Here is a 19,860-nt window from a genome sequence, read left to right on the forward strand (position 1 = left end):
AGTTTGGTTTCTGTACGTCTTAGATGTACGTATTCAACATGCAGACAGCTGCCTGAGCGTTTCCTTTAATCAGCGCGAGCCGAGCGTGGAGAGGAGGGGAGCTTTTAAAGATGATGAAACATAAAAATTCTTGGTATTTTAAGTGGGTCAAAGAGGGATTTGTGCATTCACTCCTCTCTAAGCAGATGTATGTAAGATTGCATCAACCTACTGGATGCCTGTCACTTCACATTTTTTGATTGCGTTGTTGAAATATAGGCCTTGAGATAGATCCCCGTGCATGGCGGAGCGTTTCTTAGGCGCTGCGGGCTCGTGAATTTCTTTTCGCCTGCTCTAAAGATGAATCGGCCTACTCCGGTGTACAGAAACTCTCCTCTCTGTCCCGCTCAGCCATCTACGACGTGGTGGAGGAGAAGGCGGACTCCGAGCCGGACTTCCAGTACATCCCCGAGAAGTCGCCGCAGGACCCCACCCAGCTCGACCAGCACGCTTTGAGGGACTCCATGGTGACTCTGAAGGAAGGCCTGAGCAGCGGAGCCATACTGGCACAGTTCGACGTGAGAAGATTCCCATACGCTCACACAGAGATCCACACATAAACACCCATGTCTGTCACTGAGTCAGTGATGGAAGTTGCAACACTGTTTTTGGCCAAATTCTGCATCTTCTTGGATCCGTATCATATTTTGAGCCCTGTGGTGCCGCATATATGAGTTTTCGTGAAAGTTCTCCCATGTGGTGTTCATTTTAAATCCTTATTCTCTGAGTGTAAAACAGTTTTGCTCAATAGACACTGTGTAAAATGTTCTGAGAAACTCAACCAACCGACAGAATAATTGACAGTATGTTTAAATGAGCAGTGGTGCAGTTTTGGAGCTTTTTTTCTTAATTCATCCACTGGTATACATACATATAAGTGAAATTGATTCATTACTACAATTGGTCCGTCTCCACTTCACCTCTGTCATCTCAGAAAATGTGTCTCTGTGCCCATCAAAAAACAAACTCCTCCAGTTTTCAGCGTGTTTACATTTAACAGTCAGTCAGCTTCTTCTGTTTGACCTCCTGTTTACCTTCTTAAATACTGTTTGACTTCTGGGTCAGGATTTGGCATGAGGCTCTGGCACATGTGCAGAAACCCTCTTCCTGTTCCAGTCAAGCTGCTCTGTGTACATGCACGAGTAGATCAGCCTTCGGTCACTTTAGCTAGGTGCGTTTGTCTGACGTTGAAACTGTCAAATTGAGCCGAGGGGACATTTTTGCATGTGAAGTCCAATTGTACCTGGACTGACTGTTTTCGCTGAGCATTAAAAAACGATTGTAAAAAATTGTTCTGGACACAAGACTGTGATTCCCTCTGCATCATTTCATGATTTCTTCCTGGCCTATCGGTCTACAAACTGTTTGTGTTTACTGGTTTTCCACAACTTTGATGTGTGTTCTCTCTCTCTCTCTCTCTCTCTCTCTGACAGCAACTGTACAGGAAGAGGCCGGGGATGACCATGCTGTGTGCCAAATTACCTCAGAACGTTTCCAAAAATCGCTACAGAGACATCTCTCCCTGTATGTGGCCGCGCACAGATCCTCGTTTCTTGTGACTCGCGCGCTCCGACGTTCAGTGACGCTAACCTTTTTGTTCCTCGCTTCACACGCTCTCCCTCTTTCCCCTCATCAACACCTCTCTACCTCCCCTCTCCTTTTCTCACCCTCTCCCTGTGATCCTGATCCGCCCCGCCCTCGGCTGACAGACGACGCCACGCGGGTCATTCTGAAAAGCACAGATGACTACATCAATGCAAATTACATCAACGTGAGTTCGCTCTCTTTGCCTTTGCTCTCTCATGCTTTCATTTTTCGCTGTGTGAACCTCGGTGGGTGGTCGGTTACATTAACCACCGAAACACACGCTGAACCAAAGTGCTGGCCACATAGCTGAGAACAAACTAACCACATCAGGTTCACACTACAACACTTGAGTTAATGCTTCGCTTTTGTTGTGTTTGAGCCAGCGGCATCTTGTGCATGTGATTAGATGGTTGGAAGCTTCGCATATATACCGTGTAAAGGGTTTAGGCATGTCTTTAAGCAGTGCTACTGTTCATGCAATCTATCTTATAAACCCAATCATACAGGCGATGTCATGAAGACGAAATTCCTTCATTTGTCACGTGCGCGCAGTGGAACAAAGTGAGATTGTGTGCTGTGCTTTGAAACCACCCTGAAGGAGTAGCACTGCCGCCGTTGTTCAGGGCTCCATAGTTGCAGAGTTGACCGTGGAGACAAGTCTCACCTTTAAAAGCCAAAATCTCCTGCTGGTCCATGATTTAAAGCCAGTGACCTCTCAGTTACAAGCTCCCTTCTCTCACCGCCGCCGCCGTCCTGTGTTATTAAGAACAGATCGGAGTTCTGCAAGAAAAAAAAGTATCTGAGACATGCATGTTCCTGACTGACCTTTTTTTAATGGAAAGTTCTGATTAAATGTACTCTCATCTGCTACTTCATTTAAAGCCAAGAAGACCTGCTGAAGTTGGACGAAAAAGAATTTAAAGGAATTAAATGAGAGAATAATTATACGGACCAGACATATTTTGCAAAACCATCGCAGTTGGGTTTACAAGGAATAATCAAGCCACAAAAAAAAAAAAAAAAAAAAAAAGAAATGACAGTGATGTAGTTTTGGTTTAAATGTCTTAAAAACAGCCTGGAGGTGACGGAGGTCGATTTGAAATGACAGAGAGGCAAACGTAATTCAAATTAAACTACTTAGTAAAGCCACAGTCTGCAGGCTATCATCTGCAGCAGATGGGCCAGAAGATCACACTGAACGCTGGAGTCTGCAGCTAAAAACGAGATGTAGAGAGAAAATACTGAGCACTGGTAAATCCTCTGATGAATCTCAATCTCTGCAGTGGTACTGTCAAATTTAAATGAAATACAGTTGAAACCAAATGAAAGTGTCCATCATTCCTATTGATTGTGTGCTAAAAGGCACTACTACTATTGTATACACAGTGTATTCTGAGTTCACTTTGCTCAAACGGCCTCCACATTCACCTGATCTTCAATCAATTACATGCTTTTGGGCAAAAAGCAGCATTCGATCCAGATCATAAGGATGCTGCCCGTACCGCGTGTGTTGCTATCATTTAAACATGAAATATTCCCTGGTCGTAAATCTGCAAAGCATTGTCTGATCCAGTTGTAGCTGTGCGTTAATAATAAAGCAGCTGTGTGTAAAAAAAACCCCACTGAGCTCAAACAACAAACAAAATTGATGGCGAGCCTGTTTATTTCACCTCGTGGGGCAGTAATGCTTGATGTCGTGCTCTTTTTCTTTCCCTAAATGAACGTTTTGGATTTAACGTAACCTTTTCATTCTGTCTCCGCAGATGGAGATTCCAGCTTCCAGTCTGATAAACCGCTACATTGCGTGCCAGGGCCCGCTGCCCAACACCTGCCACGACTTCTGGCAAATGACCTGGGAGCAGGGCTCGTCCATGGTGGTCATGCTGACCACGCAGGTCGAGAGGGGGCGGGTACGTCAGAGCACCCGTCAAGGACGAGGATCGGACACCACACCTCTTCAGAAAAAAATACATATTCTCAATGTTTTCATCAAAAGTCATTCACCACAGCTGGCTATAAAGTCTAACACTCAACCATAAGCAGGGAGCCGTCCTAAGCTGGGCTGCTGCATGAGTCACGCGTGTCTGACTGAAATGTTTAATCCCTTAATTCCTCTGTCAAAACATTTCATTATTTACTGCAAAGTTGCACACACCGCAGACTTTTCTGCAGCTCGTCTCTTTTGTTAATTTTAGAGGCAAGTCTTATACAGGCGAACGCTACTGTTACGTAACTAAGTAGCCAGTAGAAAGAGAGTCGAGGTGCCGAGGAAACCATCGACTTTCTGTGACATGAGATCTGAGAAGCGCTACATTTTCAGTTACTTGGAATGATTTCATTTGTTTATGTGGAATATGTGTTTGTATGTGTCTGTAAATGTGTGTGTGTGTTTTTACAGGTGAAGTGTCATCAGTACTGGCCCAGCCCAGACAGCAGCGCCACCTACGGAGAGTTCACAGTCACGTGCCACAACGAAGAGGGCAGCTCTGCTTTCCTGGTCCGGGAGATGACTCTCCTGCACACATCGGTAAGACACACACACACACACCGAAAGCTTAAATCAAACCCATAAAAAACATGGAGAAGTGAAAGGCTGAAGCAGGACGCAGTGAGAGGAGTGTGTGTGTGCTGCTAACAAAGAGCGGGTTAGGGAGGAGGGCGAGGGCGCCGCGGAGCAGCGACTCCGGGGTCCAATCGGAGCGAGGGACCAGCGTCTCAGGAAGGATGAGCTCGCCGAGTACCCCGAGGAGGAGTGTTGCCATAGTGACCGGTGTAGGCTGTTCTTTTTCTGGCTCCCGCTGCCGCATGCAGGCCACATATTGGGATTGGGTTGCCATGGCAACCCAACCACCCCAGTCAGTCACATTGCAGAAATAGAGGAGAGAGAGGGAGCGAACAGAGAGTGGGATGATGACGGCTTGATAAACAGGGAAGGAGAAGTTTGTTTAACTGTGTTGCTGATGTCTTTGGATAGCTCTGTTTCTGCCTTTTTTTAATTGTATTCTTCAGAATTAAAGGTTTTCTCCTGCAGCACACTCTCTATAAGACGCCTTAAAGACGACTTTGTGTCCTAAAATCATCTTTTCAGTCTTGGGAGGGGATCAGATGTTGCTGCTGTTTGTCCATCTTTGTTTTGCTGATGACTGTCGCGGCCCGTGCATCGTGACCTTTAAAGCATACAGCTATAAGAAGAGGCAATTAGCATTCTCCTCTGCCTGTGATGGTTGCCAAGGAGATAGATGTGTTACCATGGCGATGCAGCGAGGCAGTACTAAAGAGGAACACGGGGGCTCGGAGTCACACGGAGAGCAGCGGTCAGCGCTCGCCGTCTTGTGCATGTTGTGGGCGAGTGGAAGTCGTCACCGCGCCGGTCCCGTGGCGTTCAAAGCTCGCAGGCTGTTCTGCTCCGATCAGCGAGTTACCTCACTTTATTCACTCAACTCCAAGATATCAACAAGGCGCTTATCTGCTAGAGATAAAATAGATTCATTATGTTAAACTGACAAGATGCATTAAAATGAGTGTGAAAGAAGGGGCAGAGCTTTCCGCACCACATGTTGCATAATATCTATAAAAGCCACAACTACACCAACGGCGTCCCTGGCATAAATGCAGAGACCTGACGTGTGAGAATAATGCATTCCTTTGTAAAGTGGTGTCCAGTCGTCTGTTTGATGCTGCTGCCTCAAATATTCATGACCTCTGTGACCCGGGCAGTTCTGACTCTCTGTAGTTCCGGTGCTGTGCAGCCTCTCTGGAGTGGCTTCCTGCAGCTTTGAAAAGATCACATGTGAATAAACGCACCTTTCAAGTTACTCTAAAATGGATCTGTTTCAGCGATTTTTCAACTGCATTATTCAGCACATCCTTTTGTGTTTCTCTTAAACTCCATTTGTCCAGGGAGCATTGTTTTTAATGTGGAATGAAGAAACACAGTAAATTAATGTCACATGCCACACACCTTTCAGAGAGAATCTCTGTGTTTTTCGTCAGTATGTTGGGAAAAAAAAGTGCAAACACAGCAGAAACCTTCAGGTTGGCTGAAACTGAAATAAAATGTAGTTTTTATTGCAGTTATTTGATTTCATTCCTTCAATACACACTACAGTTTTGGTATCAACATCTATAGGATGTTATCTTCGATTTAAAGGTTAAATGTGTCCATACAGATTTTACTGGGTATGTGGGGGGTGGAGGGCTCTTTTGATGGTAAAGGTTGCAGACCTCTGGTCGATGGGAGTACACCCCTCCCCTCTAACTAAAAAGGTCTTCTTCTTTTTTTTTCTTTTATGGTGTGTGTGCGTGTGTGCAGAGTGAGCAGCAGCGGGAGCTCACTCAGATTCAGTACCTGGCTTGGCCGGACCACGGCGTTCCCGATGACTCCACGGACTTCCTGGACTTCGTGGCCCTGGTGCGGACCAAGCGGGCTGGACAAGACCATCCCATGGTGGTGCACTGCAGGTACCAGCAGGCGGCTCTGCTGCTCATCAGCCTCCATAGAGGGACTTGTCCTGGTTTACGCCCACAATATGATCATCTCACAAACACATGAGAAGCAAAATTGGCATAATATGCAGATAGATCTGAACTATCAGTCCTTAGTGGTTATCGGAGTATGCGCTGGGCCTTCTGGGAGTCAGAAATTCCTCTTCCCCTTCAATTCGTAACAAACGTCAATTGATTGATTTTATTGATTGATTGATTTTATTTGTTTCATTCTTTTTTAAAAGAAAGAAATGAAAAGGAACAGAAAGAAGTGAGACTTATGATGTCTGCCCCTATCAACATAAAATAAATGACAATTTGTCAAGATTTGTTAACATATCACAAAAAAATGCAAAATTCAATACAACCATTTCACTAAATCAAAATACAAATACGACCATTTCACAAATAATTACAGATCAAATACAACCATTTCCCAAAATGTAAATACAAAAAAAAAAAAACTTTAATGAAATATTTTCAAAAGAAACAATCATTCTAAGTTTGACCATTCTTTAAAACAGAGTCGTACCCTCCCAATAACTGTGCTTTTAAACATTTCTTGAAGATGTGAATGGACTGAGACTTCTTAATTTCACTGTCAAGTTTATTCCATAAATTGATTCCTTTTGTTGTGATGCATCTTTCTTTCAATTTGGTTCTTGATTCCGGTCGTTTGAAAACTTCAGTGCCTCTTAATCTATATTGACTGTCTCGCTTTGCAAATCTATTATGTAAATTAAATGGTAATTTTTTTTGCGGTGAGCTTTATACATTGTTTAAAGAAGGTTGAGTTCTACCAATTCTTTAATTTTTAAGGATTTCAATTTTATAAATATTGGGTTAGTGTGGTCTCTGTAACCACTTCCATTCACCACACGAATCGCTCGTTTCTGTAAAAGGAAGAGTGGTTCAATGTAGGTCTTACAAGCATTTCCCCAGACTTCAACGCAGTAGGTCAGATATGGTATAATCAATGAATTGTACAACAGAAACAAAGAATTATTGTGAAGTGACTCTTTCAATTTGTACAGAACAGCAATGGTTTGAGAAATCTTAGTTTTAACGTACTCTGTATGGGATTTCCATGTTAGTTGTTCATCCAGCAATACACCTAAGAACTTAATTTCATTTGTTCTTTCGATCTCTATACCTTCCACTGTCAGTGTTGTGTCAACGTCTGTCCTTCTGTAACTGAAAATCATATATTTGGTCTTACTGATGTTCAAAGATAGTTTGTTAGCGTTGAACCATTTTATAACATTCTGAAACTCTTTTTCTACAATTTCTAATACTTCATTTATATTGTCTCCAGCATAATACAAAGTAGTATCATCCGCAAACAAGATGCATTTCAATAAGCTGGAAGCAGTGTCAGTGTCATTGATATAAAGAAGAAAGAGTACTGGTCCAAGGACGGATCCTTGAGGAACCCCACAAGTTACGTTTCCATTTTTAGATTTTATATCGTTGATTTGAACAAATTGTTTTCTGTCTTTTAAATAGCTTTTGACCCATTCGTGAGCAACACCTCTTATACCGTACTTATATAATTTATACAGCAATATGTCATGATCTAGAGTATCAAATGCTTTTTGAAGTCAATAATAAAATGAAAAGAGAGGAACATTGAAATATTAATTATTCAATTGAAACATGGGTTTATATACGTACGGATATACGTCTGCAGGACGATCGATGTTTAAGATTCCAAATCTGAACCGTCTCCCCGTGCCTGCTCTGTCCTCCAGCGCGGGGATCGGCCGGACGGGAGTTCTGATCACGATGGAAACAGCGTTGTGTCTAATGGAGTGCGGTCAGCCGGTGTTTCCTCTGGATATCGTCCGAACCATGAGAGATCAGCGGGCCATGATGATCCAAACGCCCGTACGTAAACACATCCCTCTAACTGTCCCGCCTCTCTCGGCCTCCGCGAGCTGACCTCTGTGTGTTCTTCTGTCTTCGTCAGAGTCAGTACCGCTTCGTGTGCGAGGCCATCCTGAAGGTTTACGAGGAAGGCCTGGTCAAACCGCTGAAGACGGCCATCTACCAGCAGAGAGACAAGGTGAGCGACGACAGGGAGGAGAAGAAGGAGCAGAAGGCGGGAGAGGAGAGAGAGGAGGCGGCGGCGGTGAGCGCAGAGGACGGGGAGGCGGCGGTGGCGGCGGCGGCGGGAGCAGCAGAGCTGCTGGAAGGAGGACTGGACGAAGAGGACGACGACGACGAGGAAGTGGAGGTGCTGGATGTGGGAGAAGTGACTGAGGAGGGGGAGGAGGAGGAAGACGAGGAAGAGGAAGAGGAGGTGGAGGAACCGAGCGTCGCAAGCGCCACCAGCGTGACGAGTGAGACCAGCGCCAACCCGGACCCGGACCCGGACCCCGACCCCGCTAACCCGTGACACTTGACCCCGGGCCGGGGTCGCCGGACAGAGGGCCAGCAGGCCGGAGGAAAGAACAAAAGCACTTTTGCACTTTATGCTGACGAAAAAAAACAAACAAACAGGAAAAAAAAATGAATAAAAGACAAAACAAACGTGAAAACCTTGGACAAGATGGAATTTAAAGAAAATAAACCCAGCTGTGTTGAATAGGTACCATTAGGGGATGTTGTTTGATCAGGGTAAAGAAAAAAAGTATACAAAGAGTTAAAGGTTACAAGTACGAGAAAACAAACGGTGGATGGGGAATCGCTGTAGTGCCATAAGTACGAAGGGGAAGGGCTGCCCCCCGCGGATGGAAAGCTCCCCCCACCCCTCTTTTTTAGCCCCTAAGGGTCGCCCTGTCCCCTTCAGAGCGAGTCTGCCAGACAGACCTGCCTTTTTTTTTTTTTTTTTTTAGTGTCCTTTTAGCTGATAAAGAGATATACCTTATCTTTTGTTCCTCAGAAAGAGTATTTATTGTGTTTTAGTTTGTGTCCCTGTCCACTGAACAAAAAAAAAAAGACAAAGTTGTACGTTTTGTTTGTATGAGTCTAGAGCTTCATGCTTTCCTGATTAAAACTTAGGTAGTCAAGTAGTGTGATTCCTCTTCTTCTAACTTGCTTCTTTATTTCTTTTTGATTTTCATGAGGGAGTGGGGGTGGGACCCGGTGATTTCATTAATTTATTGTGCTTGAGTTTTTGATCTTACTCAACTATCCTGTCCATGTTTTGTTTTTTTATTTTATTTTTTCCCCCCTTCCTTTCTGTGCAGGCAGCTGTGAGCACGCTGCATTTCAGTGCTGCAGCGAGTCGGCCTCCTGCTTTGTGCTGCGTTTTTCAAGCTTGGCGGCATTGTAAAACATTGGTTAATGTTACTCAGTGCCAGTATTTACCAGAGGAAGCATCTCTGGCGTTGTCAAACCTGGTGGCAAAATTTGTTCTTTCTTTTTTTCCCGGCATAAATTATCTTAACATGGATTCGCCACAGCGAGATGCCAGCGTGGGGCTTTTATAACACCAAAATGACTGATCCAGATTGATGCGTCTGTAATAAGATGAAATTTTTGAGGTGAAGTTGTGCAGATTTGTACGCGCGCATCAAAATATGTGTGGGTGAATACGTTTGCATGCGTGCAGCGTGTTTGTTGTGGGTGTAGCTAGACGGTGCGTACCTATAAGGACCTGTAAACGTCTCGGAAAGGCCTCAGTCATGGCTTTGAGTTTTCTGCTATAGCAAGAGTCACCTGTAATTCCCTCAGTTTGACTGGCAGGCTCACGTTTGTTGGGTTGTGCTTGTTGATTTCACCCTAAACATATAGGAAGGGGAAATAAGCTATTTGCAAACGTAAGCCTACAAGTCCAAACTGAGGGGAAAGACAGCCCAAGCTGTTGTTGGCTATGAAGACAGATTTTTACCCGTCCTTGTTGGCACACACATATTTCAATACACACACACACTGAAGGGTTTGCACACATGCAAATTGTATTAAACGTACAGGGATGTAGTTGTGTGTTTTGGCTACATCTGGACCCTTTAATGAGGGATTCAAACCTTGTAATCTGTATGTAGAAATGTCATCAGAGACACACAGCTGTCTATGTGCTCCGTTCTCAATCGAACAACCCTCCAAACACAGCTGAGTTCCATTCATTGTCCTCTCCGAGCCTGCTGAAGTGTCCTTGAGCCAAACACAGACAGCAGAAGCAGCATTTTTTTTTTTTTTGAGATCCAAGAAGGACCTCGAGCTGATTTATCTATCCCACCTTATGCAACCCGACATTTCTTGCTTTCTTTGCACAGGTCAGTCAGTAGAAAGGAGAGGAGCAGGGTTCAGAATCACACACACGTACTGTACAGCGTCAGGATCCAGAAGAGTTCACAAGCGGTGGAAAGTTGCTGGAAGTTTTATGCAATCACTATTTATTAGATTTTTTTTTTTTTTTTTTTTTTTTTTTTTTTTGACTAAATGGGCGAACACATCTCATGAATGGGCGAGCTACCCGGGTACCTGCTTCACACATCATGTGAGCCAGAGGGAATAAGCAGGATTTTATTCCTTCAGTCTGCATTGAAGCTTCAAAACCAGGCTGGCTCAAAGGCACAGCACAAACAAAACTTTCACAATCTGTATTTCCGTTTTTATTTCAGTCCCTCTTTCCCCAAATGTACGTCACCATTTGAAGGCACTTTTTTTTTTTTTCTTCTAATGTCAGGATGACATTTTGAGTGAGACTAAATGATGTGTTTATTTCACAAATCCCCACTATCACGTTCCTTATTGAATCTCTTTGTTCCTCTCCCTCTTCTGTCAGTACAGGTGAAATTGTATTTTTTTTTTTTATGGCAGTATGGAAGTGTGGCAAACGGAGTCTTTTTTTTTTTTTTTTTTTTTAGATATTTTTCTTACCTGTGATGGATTCTGCTGGAAAAACCTACTGCTGTGTGTGTGTGTGTGCGTGCGTGTCTCTCCTGCTCTTCTGTCATTTCTAACATGAACTTTGTTAGCTGTCTGGTCTACGCCTGCTTGTCTGTTTCAACTGGAAATGAAAGGTTGTGCCATAAATCTTCTCATCTGATCTAAAAGGATTTTTTTTTTTTTTTTTTTTTTTTTTGAAGGGGAATATAAATGCAAACATAACCTTTTAAAAAGCGCTTTTCTTAAAGGTGGTGATGACTGCCTGTGCAACAATTCAGCCTTTTCCAAACAGCTGAATCACACTTTTACCACATGTAGAGGCGGGATCAAGAAGAGCCTAGAAACTGCTTCCTCCCCCCCACTCTCTCTCTCTCTCTCTCTTTCTCTTTCTTTCTCCCTCCTTAATCTCTCCTGTCTTTGCGTCCCGCTCCTGAAATCAGCCCAGCATCCTTCTGCAAAAGGCCCACGCAACATCCACGGTCCATTCTTCTCATTGTTTTTTCCCCTGATGCCTTCTTTTTGGATCATTATACGCGGATCCCACTCTCTCTGCGCGCCCTAAAGGCGGATGACACATCTGAGCAGAACACCGTGGGTACAGTAGCAACAGCATCAGAGCGGCTTAGGAGACAAAAACCCAGGCCGGTCAGTCAGTAAGGAAAGCGACAGAGATGATGGGAAGAACAAAAAGAAGTGTTCTGCGCAAGAAGTGGCATCAATCAAAGCGATTTGACAAAAAAAAAAAAAAAGAAGAAAACTTAACCGGAGTGAGCAAACCCTGTTGAATAATAGATGATTCAGGGCCGCTTAAATTTTTTTTTTTTCCATCTGCAGCGAGCTGTCTTGCGTTAAGAGTGTTTCCTTGTCCAGTCGGTACTGTGCGCGAGCGTCCGGGGTGCTGATCTAAAGTAGAGTCGGAGGGGGACCAGGCGTGGGGAGGGCTCAGGTTAGCTGTATTTTTGTAAAGAACAGTTCTAGTCGGGGGGGAAAAAGGAAGGGACGGCACTTTGTTGAAGGCTGAGTGGCAGGTTAGTGCTACTGAACAAAACAAAAAAAAGTTAGGAGACAAAGAATTGTTAAAATGAGTTGTTCTTTTCTTTTTAATTTATCTTTTTCTCTCTTTTTTTGGGGGGGGGGGTGGGGGTGGGAACGACACCTGTAGGGAACCAAGAACAAGAACTCCTAACTACACAGTGCCACTTGTTGATTTCGTGTAAATAATACTAGAACATGTAAATACAATGTTGTATATGAAAAAAAAATCTTTAAAATAAAAAGGGAAAATCCTTTGTGAGCAGAAAGATTTTGTTTTTATTTTCTATTTCTTTTACCCTCTTTCTTTGGATGATTCGAAAAATGTGACACAAATGTGTTTCTTTCAAAAAAGAAAAAAAAAACCCTTTCTGTTTGATTTGAATCTCTCAACGACGAGTGTATATATAATGAATCACAAATGTTTTACCGTATTATTCCCTTGGTTAAGTCCTACCTGTGTCATAAAAGAAGACAAACTTTGTCCTCGGTTGCTTGTTTCTTTTCATGGTTATCATGGTTTTCCGGTGCTTTGGACATGTCTATAAGCTTGATTATGAACAATTAAAGCTTGTCTTGTCAAAGCATGAAGACGTGGCTTCAGATCACCTTGCTTCTCCACACTGTAAAAGTGAGGTTGGGCAATGTTGCGGTGAGCAGGGAGGGGAGAAGACGTCACATTAAAACCTGACATTATTCCTGTATGGAATGTAAGCACACAGTGAAGCCATTATTCACAATATGTAAGATTTAAACTGATGTAGCATTCAATGCTGCCCAAAAACAAGACAAAAGTAGAGTTTCTGATGTCTTCCTCACACTGTCTTACATAACAGTTTAAAGATTTATGATCATGTCAGATGATTTCATAGAAATCTCAGCACCTTTTTAAATAAGCCAGGGGCTACAAATGCTAATGTGCACTAAAAATCTTTCTGCATCAGAGAAGAGATCAGCATGGAGGATTTAAAACCTTTTTTTATGCCATCTATACATTCATGCCATTCAGGGTAAAGACCTGTTTTCAGAGACATATCTTACATCTTGCAGTCTAGTCCGGATCACACTGCGCAAACACCAGATTTTGTTCACATTAAACTAAATGATGTTAAAGCTGGACAGCTCTTTTGACCTGTATTCATGTAACTTACACAATAATGTAGTATGCCAGGCTGAAAGCAGCACAACATGCAAGATTAATGTAGTGGGATTTTATTTATTTTTTTACCAGCTCACAAGTAGCGTTTAAGATGTAAAGAAATTAAGATGTGAAATGGATGAACTATAGTTAAGCCACTATAAAACATTATGGGGTCAAAGGATTGGACTCATGATGTTGATCTGTCAGCAGTGGAGCTTAGAATCTTCAATCACAGTCACACCACTTCCTCTGCAGGATTTTCTTCATTGTGAGCATCAGATACAATCTGCTGCCTATAAAGTATGTCAACTCTTGTGACTGATCTGTTTGGAGTTCTTAACACATTAGCTGTTACTCAAACTGATTTATGTGGCACACACCAAGGTTCAGATGGCAGTGTTCACACCTCCCCATACTAACACAGAAATCACACCTTTTTTTTAATGAAGTGGATCGAATTTGACAAGTGTGACCAAACAATCCAAAACTTTTAAAGTACAAATAAAACTGCAGCATATACCAGAAAGCAGGACGTCTACCAAGGTTTGGTTGCATGCAGATGCCATCCTAAGATTTTATTGCTTGTAAATTATGAAAAACTATTAATAAATTATTGGTCTCACAGGTGATATTCAACTTGTCAAATAGAATTACACCTAGTGACCTAGTGACAGAGTAAATACTTAGAAATTACAGCCATACAATCAGGAGTTGTTTTTAATAAAAATGATTCTCATCATGTTCATGTATGCCTGGTGTAGATGTGCTCAGTTCCAATTTTGAACATCTCTCAACGACCTTACTACTGGTGAGTGGAAGGGCTTAAAACACAATGAAGATGGTAATTATAGGCATCTGAGTGAATGACACACACTGAGCCATGAATGTGTCCGTGAATCCATCTTTTGTACCAATTTGGGCTCATAAATTAACCTCACATGCATGTTTAGTTTTATTGGCGAAAACGGCACACAGATAGTCCCACAAGGTTTCGAACCAGCCACCTCCAAGTCCTTTTGAACGGTGAATCCCTTTTCTGTTCCCGGGTTCAACCAGAGGAGGGCGCTGTTGTCAAATCCAGATCTGCCGTCTATAATTCCTATTGGGAATGTGCATCGAAAAAGCCACATTTTAAAAATTGTTATAACTAATATTAGACAGACAAACTTAGTTGATACAAGTTTGTATCTAAAGGCGGAATAAACGCATCTTTCTGGAGGGAAAAAAAATGTTTTGTCGCTTTAAAAATGCTAATTACGTTTTTTTTGTGAGGGATTTGTTGTGACGTCACTTCCGGAGCAGTGCTCCTACTTTTTGTTGGGACCAGTGAAGGAAAAAAAAACCCATCCCGCATCGGCGAGGCGGAGAAACAGACAAAAACAAGAAGAAAGACGGAAGGGGAGACGTGCAACGAGCCATGGGGACGGAGGAGCTTTCCGTTTAGTCGCCTAACAATGCAAGCGGGCGTGCTTTCTCCGTGAATTCCTACGAGGAGGCTTTAGTAAGTATCCATCATCCAGACCTCCACAAAGTGGCCGCGGTGTTTGTTTTGAGACACGGGACGCCGCTCGCGCACCCGGAGTTATGATTCTGAACGCGCTCGTTCTCGGAGTTCTCCTCCGGCGCGACATAACAAGCGCACACCTGTTGCTTCCGCTGGAAGCAGGTACCTCAGGCCTGTTATCAGTAAAAGGTTTCTCTGCTTTCGGAAATATTATTCTAACAAACTTTTTTTTTTTACGTTTTCGACCACATGAGGGATTCTAGTCGCCCGAAAAGGCCAGTCCATCGTTTCTCACTTGTTTGTTTTTTACATTTGCTGGCGGTAAAACAGACACATCAAGCGAATTTTCACGGCTCTAAAGCATTGGTAGCTGAATTTTTTGCACATTTTAAGTCAGGCTGCAAACTCCTCTTCTGACCTACGTTCAATCTGTTAAACATTAGCTGACAGGACGTAATATTTCAGTTTTCTTATTGTCAGATCGGGCTATTCATTATCCATTTTTTTCTGAATACTTGCATCTTAATGTTCAGTATTCACATTGTTGCATAATACTGAAGGTTACTTTGCAAGGTATCAAGTCTGCCACTTATATTCAACAATAAACACACAACTGTAGAAAGTGGTCTGGGAATTTATTTACATTAATTGCCAGATATATACAAATTAACAGTATTTTCACCATCACTTTTAATGATATCGTTGCAATAATAGTGTAATATGGGTGTCAAACTCAAGTTGAAATCAATGAGTTGGACCAATCATGCCATCTTTAATGATCTGTTTTGGAGCAAAATGCAGTGAAATGTAAAAAGCAGAACACTTTTGCAGCCTTCAGCATGTTTTTTATAAACTTATCTTGATGCTCATATTACTTTACCATCAAGGTGGCTAACTTTCACTGCTGCGTGTATCAGATCGGGCCTCAGTGTTATTTTCACTACACTTTGTACACCTGTAGTTTAAACACATGAGTTACTTTAATGTTATCAATTCTCCCTATGAACCAGATGTTTGACCCTACCGATGTAATACAACCACATATACTGCGTCCACCTCTAATGCAGCGCCTCTCTCTGTTTTCTATCTCTCCACCCTCTTCCTTTTTGAAGGTGTGGTACTCTCACTCTTCCCCTCTCCCATCATGCTGAGTTTCCTGCGCAGGACGCTGGGCCGGCGCTCCATCCGCAAACATGCAGAGAAAGCTCGGCTACGAGAGGCCCAGCGGGCCACGACACACATCCCCGCTGCCGGGGACGCCAAGTCCATCATCACCTGCCGCGTGTCCTTATTGGACGGGACGGACGTCAGCGTCGACCTGCCGGTAAAAAGGGCTCAAGCGGTTTCATTTACACTCGCTCCGTTTTGACAGATGTGTTTCTGTCTGTCGGCTTGTGTTTTGTAATTTATGTCTCCTCATCTTTATCTGGCTTTCGAACTTGTGGACTGCTGTGCAGTTATCAAGATGGAAGTTAATCTCCACAGATGTATTGTGCTCCCTGCTGACTTGCCATCGATTAGGTTTGACAAAAGGTTTTCACTTTATGAGGTTATCTGAACAGGGGAAGTGAAAGCAGTACACTAATGCCTCATTGTGCCTGTGTCAGTAGAGCAACCCTGTTAAGCCTTTGAAGTGTGTGTGTGTGTGTGTGTGTGTGTGTGTGTGTGTGTGTGTGTGTGTGTGTGTGTGTGTGTGTCGCTGATCACCTGTAATTCCATGATCCTCTCTGTAGAACACACTTAAGCACATGACAGTGTCACATGACATGCGGGGCTCATCACCAAGGGAACAAGGAGCAGGACTTCACTTCTCTATCTCTTCCCCCTCTTCCTTTTTCCTTCTCTTTTCTCATCTCGTGTGTTTATATCTTTCTTTTCTCTTGCTAGATTGTTTCATTTTCCCAATTTATAGCTGACTGCAAAGGAAAAATCTAACGTGTCTGTGTATGTTTATTACCGTATTCTGACTAATATACCAGCTGAAAACATAAATATCTAAGTAATCCTCCCTCATGGGAGCTTTCATTTTCCATAACCTACCTTTCTGTTTTCTGCCTCCTCAAATATTCCCTTTTTATTTGTATCATTTAGTTGTTGGCCCAAAAATAAGTCACGTGATCTGTGCCCCATACCAGCTCCTTGTGCATGGAAACATTTTCTTCAGCATATATCTGATCTCTGAGCACAAATTTCCTTCACATGGAGAATCTCCTATCAGGTCACGATTGTATGAACAGACACACATTGCATTGTGTTCGTTCAATGTTCATTCAGTGGAATTTCATCTTCTGACTTTTATTCGTTCTTTGTTGTTAAGAGACGGTTGATTCTGCCGGAACTTTTCCCTGCAGATTTTGCCAGTGTAGTTTGAGTTCATGTCATGGCCTGGCTTTCAGCTGAGCTTTAAAGTGAGCCTCTTTTCACTTCTCCCCTCCCCCAGATGCACTGGTAGGTAGCTCCCGAGCCTCCATCCCTCTTATCTTCCGAGTTCCCCTCAGTGACAGGACAGAAACACTCCAGTTACTCGTGCTGCTTTTCATTATCGTCAGTCATTTTTCAGAAAGAGGGAGAAAAAGGAGGGGCGGGGAGCCGTTTTAGTTGAAAGTTAAGGAAATACTTTGGTTGTGTAGGGAAGTTCTCAGACTGTCTTTGACTTCTTTCTTCAAGACCTTGAAAAGCAGACAGCGGTGGTTAAAACGGCTTTCTCGTGTGAGGCGTGTGTCCGCAGCGGGAGTGTTCCTGCCCTTCCTTCATAATGAAGCTCGCTATCTTGCTGACAGATTCTGGAGGCCTCTCCAGGTTTGATAACCTCCAAAATCCAGCCTGCAGCTCGCTCATTACAAACTTTCAAACATTGTCCTGCGCCTCTCTGTGCGATCTTCAGGAAGGTTTACTCAAGACTCAGTGATGATTTATCTTAAAGGTAATTGAGGGGAAAGGTGTGTGTTAAAAGGTTTAAAGCAGCACATTCATAGCTCTTTTAAAAACTGTACTCGGATTTCTCTCCTTAAGGAGAAATTTCTGTGTGTGCCACAACCAAAACAGAAAGGTCACAATTGAAGCATTTTTGAAAAACTATCTGTGCTATTTGTGTTAATCAGATAGAAGAACAGTGAGTCTGTTTACATGACTGTAAAAGTCCAGCAACTGAGAGTAAACAGATAACTATTGATCAGGTCGATACTTTTCCACACACTTCAGAAATACCATAGTTAAAAACACTGATTTAGTGACGTCAGACTCAAACTTCCTGTTGTTTTCTGAACACCAGGTCTTCCGGAGTGTGGCCTGTTAGTTTTGGTGAAGATTTTGATTTAAAATTATATTTTTCCTCCTCCTCACTCCTGAAGAGGCTGTTTTACTGCTTGCTGCACAACATATCATCATCTTTCTGCTATTTACAGTGACAACGACATTCCCATGTCCTTATTTTTACATGAGCAGATTTCAGAGTAAATCAGATAAATGGGTGAACACGCACCAAGACATCAGGGTGTTGAAGAGAGATCTGGTGATGTTAATCAGATTTCTATCTTCATGTGCCTAGGTTGAAATGTTTGTGTTTTTGACAGAGTAGAGTTTGCTGCTGCTGTTCTATGTAAATGCTGTTTGGCTCGGTATTATCAGGAGAGAGAGATTTCCTTGGAAACTGTGTGTACCTTTTCCTGGATAAAACTGTGTACACTGAGAAAACAAAAAAAAAGAAAAAGAAGAAACATTCTTTTCATCTGATTCATAGACCTGTTTCTCACTTAGAAATCTCAGTTACCGAATACATTTAATCTTTCCTATTATCCAAAGGTGAGTATAAAACACAGTTTTTCTGTTGAGTTTTTAGCTTCTTAGAGCCGGTGTTGACGACTGTGCTTATTTAGAGTGAATTTAGCGCACGCATCTGTAAATTAACACAGTGGAATCAGCATTTGGACAGTCCCCGCTTTATTTATAGAGCTCACGGTAAAACTGGTTGAAACGAGCCGTCCTCACAGCGTCTTTCTGTTGGATTACATTCAGTTTTATTTCTTCTTCTCCTCATTGTCTTTTGCACGATGCTCAGCCCTCATATAGGTTGTTTAAACTTGTCGATCCCCAGGTGCCAGATACAGACATATCAGTAGCAGAAATGTGGAGCACCCCCTGCTGAGTGTTTCACTTTGTTTTCCCTTTTTAAGATGTTGAGTGGTCGTAAATACACAGCCGCAATCTGAAGCTGAATGGGACTCATGCTGACGCTTGACTGACTTTATAGCTGTGCGTGCGCGTGTCTGTGTGTGCGTATGTGTGTGTGTCTTCCCGGTACACAACGGCACCTAAAAGTGTCGCTAAGGGATACCTGTGTTTGGCAGCGTCCATGTCAACATCCAGTTCAACAGAGCTGTGTGATTCACATTCCTTCCTTTAAATTTATTTATTTACTTTGTTTTTTCACTGTTCTCCAACCCCCCCCCCCCCCCCCACACACACACACACACACACACACACCCCTTATAGGCCCCTAGCATCTTACCTTCTTTGGATTCTTTGCTCACTACTCTGTATTCAGAGCCCTTTTTTCCTGGATTCACCTGAGAAGTCACGTTTTTCCACACAGTGTGTGGATGCAGAGTGTTTATTGCAATACACAAATACTCTACATTCCTATTTGGTGTCTTTCACTTCGATGAACTCAAGGGAGTTAATGACAAAATGTACATTTCTTAGACCAGGATGTCGAACATCAGCCTGCTTGATGGTCTATCTCGGTCAGCTCCATCACAGTGGAAAATATAGAGACCATGCAACAAAAAACAAACAAAAAAAATACCATTTAACCGAAGTAGTTATTGATTGTGATTTATTTACTCTGTGTTGTGACAGTTCAGTAATGTAGAGACCAGAGCTGAGACGTCAGCGACGCAGCGGTGAAACCAAAGTAACAGTCTGAAAATGATGTTGTGTGGAAACATGCTGCAGAGCGTGGCATGTGTGTCTAAATTAAGCTCAAGCTTGAGCCAGTTGTTGCATTTTTGGATGCAAAAAATGGAGGACAAAGACTCTTCACATTTCACTGGATTTTACACCAAAAGGCATCATTAATTACCAAAGACATATTGTTGATATTGTGTTGTTTGTCCTTTTAAATCACTCAGATTTGTTATTTTTTTTCTTCCCTTGTTCTTTTGTGCTTAGTTTTACTGACATGATGGAAATAGTGGAGTTGTCATGACTTTGATATTATTGATCTGGAACTGTGATG

At 42.8% G+C, this 19,860-nt stretch overlaps 2 protein-coding genes across 3 annotated transcripts in view; both read left to right on the forward strand.

Moving 5' to 3' along the window:
* The window catches only part of ptpn4a (protein tyrosine phosphatase non-receptor type 4a), a 73,116-nt gene extending 62,007 nt beyond the window's left edge, over positions 1 to 11,109 (forward strand). For both annotated transcript variants that reach the window (XM_030112851.1, XM_030112852.1), the window contains exons 20-27: positions 391 to 557; positions 1,473 to 1,563; positions 1,749 to 1,810; positions 3,390 to 3,536; positions 4,025 to 4,153; positions 5,939 to 6,087; positions 7,863 to 7,998; positions 8,081 to 11,109. In XM_030112851.1, coding sequence (XP_029968711.1) covers positions 391 to 557; positions 1,473 to 1,563; positions 1,749 to 1,810; positions 3,390 to 3,536; positions 4,025 to 4,153; positions 5,939 to 6,087; positions 7,863 to 7,998; positions 8,081 to 8,509 — 1,310 coding nt within the window. In that variant the 3' untranslated portion in view covers positions 8,510 to 11,109. The remainder of the gene's footprint in view (positions 1 to 390; positions 558 to 1,472; positions 1,564 to 1,748; positions 1,811 to 3,389; positions 3,537 to 4,024; positions 4,154 to 5,938; positions 6,088 to 7,862; positions 7,999 to 8,080) is intronic.
* Positions 11,110 to 14,426: 3,317 nt separating this feature from the next.
* epb41l5 (erythrocyte membrane protein band 4.1 like 5) overlaps positions 14,427 to 19,860 on the forward strand; it is a 31,697-nt gene continuing 26,263 nt past the window's right edge. The window contains exons 1-2 of the mRNA XM_030112853.1: positions 14,427 to 14,621; positions 15,737 to 15,948. Coding sequence (XP_029968713.1) covers positions 15,769 to 15,948 — 180 coding nt within the window. The 5' untranslated portion in view covers positions 14,427 to 14,621; positions 15,737 to 15,768. The remainder of the gene's footprint in view (positions 14,622 to 15,736; positions 15,949 to 19,860) is intronic.

The sequence above is a fragment of the Salarias fasciatus genome, chromosome 16, assembly GCF_902148845.1.
Source record: "Salarias fasciatus chromosome 16, fSalaFa1.1, whole genome shotgun sequence".
NCBI lineage: Eukaryota > Metazoa > Chordata > Actinopteri > Blenniiformes > Blenniidae > Salarias > Salarias fasciatus.